The sequence below is a fragment of the Borostomias antarcticus genome, assembly GCF_949987555.1.
Source record: "Borostomias antarcticus genome assembly, chromosome: 18".
NCBI classification, from domain to species: domain Eukaryota; kingdom Metazoa; phylum Chordata; class Actinopteri; order Stomiiformes; family Stomiidae; genus Borostomias; species Borostomias antarcticus.
In genome coordinates this window covers 187320-192319 of record NC_140251.1, presented here as the reverse complement: position 1 = coordinate 192319, position 5000 = coordinate 187320, and the positions used below count along the sequence as shown (strand labels likewise).

At 48.0% G+C, this 5000-nt stretch overlaps 1 protein-coding gene across 2 annotated transcripts in view; it reads right to left on the bottom strand.

Annotated features, from left to right (window-relative positions):
• Positions 1 to 3027, bottom strand: part of ldhd (lactate dehydrogenase D) — a 12595-nt gene extending 9568 nt beyond the window's left edge. For both annotated transcript variants that reach the window (XM_084453135.1, XM_084453136.1), the window contains exons 1-3: positions 2915 to 3027; positions 2149 to 2261; positions 1025 to 1166 (exon numbers count right to left, since the gene is read on the bottom strand). In XM_084453135.1, coding sequence (XP_084309261.1) covers positions 1025 to 1166; positions 2149 to 2261; positions 2915 to 3013 — 354 coding nt within the window. In that variant the 5' untranslated portion in view covers positions 3014 to 3027. The remainder of the gene's footprint in view (positions 1 to 1024; positions 1167 to 2148; positions 2262 to 2914) is intronic.
• Positions 3028 to 5000: the final 1973 nt, after the last annotated feature.

The following is a 5000-nucleotide window of genomic DNA, read 5'->3' as shown; positions in this document are numbered from 1 at the left end:
AAATCAAATCAAATCAAACTTTATTTATACAGCGCATTTCCTACACAAAGGCTACACAGAGCGTTTCACAGAAAGACGAGGGGGGGCGGAGAATACATCAGCATACTCATCCTCATACTCATCCTCATACTCATCCTCATACTCATCAGCACACTCATCCTCATACTCATCCTCATACTCATCAGCATACTCATCAGCACACTCATCCTCATACTCATCCTCATACTCATCCTCATACTCATCAGCATACTCATCCTCATACTCATCCTCATACTCATCCTCATACTCATCAGCACACTCATACTCATACTCATCCTCATACTCATCCTCATACTCATCAGCATACTCATCAGCACACTCATCCTCATACTCATCCTCATACTCATACTCATCCTCATACTCATCAGCATACTCATCAGCACACTCATCCTCATACTCATCCTCATACTCATCCTCATACTCATCAGCATACTCATCCTCATACTCATCCTCATACTCATCCTCATACTCATCCTTATCCTCATCCTTCCCTTCACTTTCCAGAGGGAAGCACAAAAACAGTTCACCCACTTGAGCCAATTGGAGAAGTGAGAATCGACGAGAGTCCGTAGCGTCCACCAATCTGCTCTCACCTTCAGAGCTCCGACCCCGCCCTCCAGACCCGTAGCGTCCACCAATCTGCTCTCACCTTCAGAGCTCCGACCCCGCCCTCCAGACCCGTAGCGTCCACCAATCTGCTCTCACCTTCAGAGCTCCGACCCCGCCCTCCAGACCCGTAGCGTCCACCAATCACCTCTCACCTTCAGAGCTCCGACCCCGCCCTCCAGACCCGTAGCGTCCACCAATCTCCTCTCACCTTCAGAGCTCCGACCCCGCCCTCCAGACCCGTAGCGTCCACCAATCTGCTCTCACCTTCAGAGCTCCGACCCCGCCCTCCAGACCCGTAGCGTCCACCAATCTCCTCTCACCTTCAGAGCTCCGACCCCGCCCTCCAGACCCGTAGCGTCCACCAATCACCTCTCACCTTCAGAGCTCCGACCCCGCCCTCCAGACCCGTGCCCGTGCCGAAGGGGATGATGGGAAGGCGGTGGCGGTGGCAGATCTTGGCCAGGGCGCTGACCTCCTCCACCGACCGAGGCCAGACCACCACATCAGGGGGACGGCAACTAGGGGGGGACAGCCGGTAGTCATGGTTACACACACACAACTATACCTAGGGCAAACCCACTTGTAGTCCATCAGAATCAGAATCAGAATTCTTTTTACTGCCATGTAGTTTTTCAACGTACAAGGAATTTGCTTTCGGTCAATGGTGCATAACATGGAGACAACATTGGACAGGGTGCAGGATGAGACAGGACAGCGCAAAGACCAAGTACAACATGCTAGTGTAAAAAAAGGATAAGCTAAGATAAAGAACAATATACTAGAAGTAGTGCAGTCAGTGTATATACAGTGAGTGAGCAGAGTGACGACGACCTTTGACCCCTGTTGACCTGCTAGTGTTCCTACTGACCTGGCGCCCTGCCGTAGGTTGACAGTTGCCACATACACCAAGCTCCCTCCATCTGGGAGCAGAACTGAAACGTTCTCTCTACTGAAATACTTGAGGTGTGCTTGATCTATTCAAGCACACCTCTCCTTCAGGCGTGCTTGGTTTGAATGTGGACAGGGGAACTTGCACCGTGCCACTGGGCATTTAAATCAAGCACACCTGAAGTGTTTCTGTTCTGACGCCATTGTGAAAAAAACAACTGTGTTAAGTGTTTGACACAGACACAGAGAGACAGACACAGAGAGACAGACACAGAGAGACACTCTGCAGACAGATGGGACAACACTGGAGGACAGAGCTCACCTGTGGACAGACAGACAGACAGACAGAGACAGACAGAGGGCAGTGCCAGCGCTAGCTCACTCACCTGTGGACAGACAGACAGACAGACAGACAGACAGACAGACAGACAGACAGGCAGGCAGACAGGCAGACAGACAGACAGACAGACAGACAGACAGGCAGACAGGCAGACAGACAGAGACAGACAGAGGGCAGTGCCAGCGCTAGCTCACTCACCTGTGGACAGACAGACAGGCAGACAGACAGACAGACAGACAGACAGAGGGCAGTGCCAGCGCTAGCTCACTCACCTGTGGACAGACTCATCTCTGCCATGCTGCTCTCTGACCGCCTTGGCCAAGGTCACGCCATCGTCCCCACACACCGAGCGGAACGCAGACGCCACGCTCTCCAGATCACCATCCTGACACACACACACACACACATATACACACACATACACACACACATGCACACATATACACACACATACGCACACACATACACACACACACATGCACACATATACACACACATACGCACACACATACACACGCACACATACACACACACACACTCACGCACGCACGTTTACACACACACACACACATAGACAAACACACAGACAGACACACACAGGCACGCATGCACATGCACATGCACACACAAACACAGACACAGGTGTTTTGTATTTATTTGATGAATTTTAATGTGTAAAAATATGATGTTTTTGTAATAATTTTATTATTGTCTGATGTTTTTTGTTTTGCTTTGTTTTGTAACCAGGGCACCATTGCAAATGAGTCCCTGGTCTCAATGAGATCCCCTAGTATAGTAAAATATATATATAAAATAATAATAATAATAATAATAATAATAATAAAAAAATTAAGTAAAATAAAAAAAACAGACAGACAGACAGAAACACACATACATGCAGTGAAGTTGCCTGATAGGTTAGTATAGTACGTACGCTCTGATTTACAACTTCATCTAATTAGTCATATTTATCTGTGAATTACTTGCTATACAAATAGGTTAATATTCATGGTGAAATCTAATCGTGAACATGCTTACTTTTAAACTGTTTTCTTTCTTGATAGTGCGACACTGAGCAAGGCGACAATGTGACAGGTGAGGGAAGAAGCGACGCGTCAGTGTCCGAACGAAGAACATGGCCGCTGCTACGAAGACCACTAGTCCCATCCTGTAACAGCACAGAGCACAGAGCACAGAGCACACACATCAGACTGCTCTCAGATATGCTTCCGGGTCAGGCCGTGACGCGTCTAGTGGTCTCGGCGCTTAGCCCGTCTGCAAAGGGATTTGAATGAAATTGTATCAGAATTTCCAAACAAAAATGTAGATCTAACTTTTTTTTCCCAAGTTGATAAAATAGGCTACAGCATTTACACTTTGTTATGAATGATAGCTTATGTAACGAATAATTAAATAATAGTTAAGTCTAGATCAGAGCACACGTACACGTAGCCTACCTGTCACTCCCTCAGCGCTGACGCATTATAAAGAGCAATGAGCGGCTCGTCCAGTCAGACCTGTAGGTCCTGTCTTGTCCTGTGATCCACTAGATGGGGGTATTGTATCAAAGCTTCTTTTTTCTTCCCAATTCCCAGCATGTGTTGTTATGAATGGCCCCGGATCTTTGGTATGATAATCAGAATTTAATATACTGTATATAATTTTAATAACTGTTTTATTAGCCTCGTAGTTTTTAATGTTCTCTTTCAATGTTGCATAACACTGATGGATATACAACTTGGGCGCGAGGACAAGACGGGGCAGTGCATAGACAGGACAGCGCAAATGAGCAGTGCAAAATACAAATACAAAATACAATACACACAATGGTGTGCGATGAGTGTGTACAGTATGTGTGCAATTCAATGTGTAACGGAGTAAAGCGTAGCTGGTGAAACTCATTCCTCAAGGGAGCGCTGATAGCGCCTCCAAGAACAAGATCCGTTTTATTGGCCGTGTCTATGGTTCACACATACTAGGAATGTGACCAGGGTTTAGGGTTAGGGTTAGGGTTAGTAGTTAGTTGGTTAGTTGGCCAGGGTTAAGGCAGGCCTACGCTGTTGTAGACGACAGGGTCAAGGACATGACAGGACAGTGCAACATGACCATGCAAATGCAATACAAGACAAAAAAATGCAAATACAAAATACAGCACAAACAAAATACAGTGCAATATAAAATATGATATACTGTAAAAAAAAAAAAAGGGAGGCACAAATGCAATTAACGTACTATATACATAAGTGTTGAGTGTATGTACAGTGTTTGTGCAGTGTAGTGTGATAGATGAGTGATGTTATATGTATACAATGTGTGCAATGTGTGTGTGCCGTTGATATGCAATCAGAGGTCATAGGTCGTGTGCAAGTGGTGCTGGGGGTGTAGAGTCAGTGCGGAGGGGAGGGGGAGGGGGGTTGTGGGGGGACACAAGCCTTGTTGATGAGTCTGATGGCCGTGGGAAAGAAACTGTTTTTGTGGCATAAGGACCCGGTCCCCATGGACCTCAGTCTCCTGCCAGAGGGGAGTGGGTCAAAGAGACCGTGTCCGGGATGGGAGGGGTCAGCCACCATCTTTCTGGCCTGTTTCAGGGTCCTGGAGGCGTGCGGGTCCTGTAGGGATGACAGTCTACAGCCAATCACCCTCTCAGCGGAGCGGACGATGCGCTGCAGTCTGCCCTTGGCTGAGAACCAGATGGTGATGGAGGAGGTGAGGATGGACTGGATGATGGAGGTGTAGAAGAGGACCATCATCGCCTTCAGGAAGTTCATCCTCTGCTGTGTTTTTTTGGTGAGGGAGCTGATGAACAGCTTGAGGTCCTGGGAGATGGTGCTGCTCACTTCTTTATAAAGTCTACAAGCATTTCCACTGTCTTGAGAGCGTTGAGCTCCAGATTGTTTTGGCTGCATCAGGACAGCAGCTGGTCGACCTGTAGGCAGACTTGTCGCCCTCGGAGATGAGACCGATGAGGCTGGTGTCGCCCACAAACTTCAGGAGCTTGACAGACTGGTGGCTGGAGGTGCAGCTGTTGGTGTGCAGGGAGAAGAGTAGAGGGGGAGAGAACACAGCCCTGGGGGGAGGAGCCTGTGCTGATGGTCCTGGAGTCACAGATGTGCTTGCCCAGTTT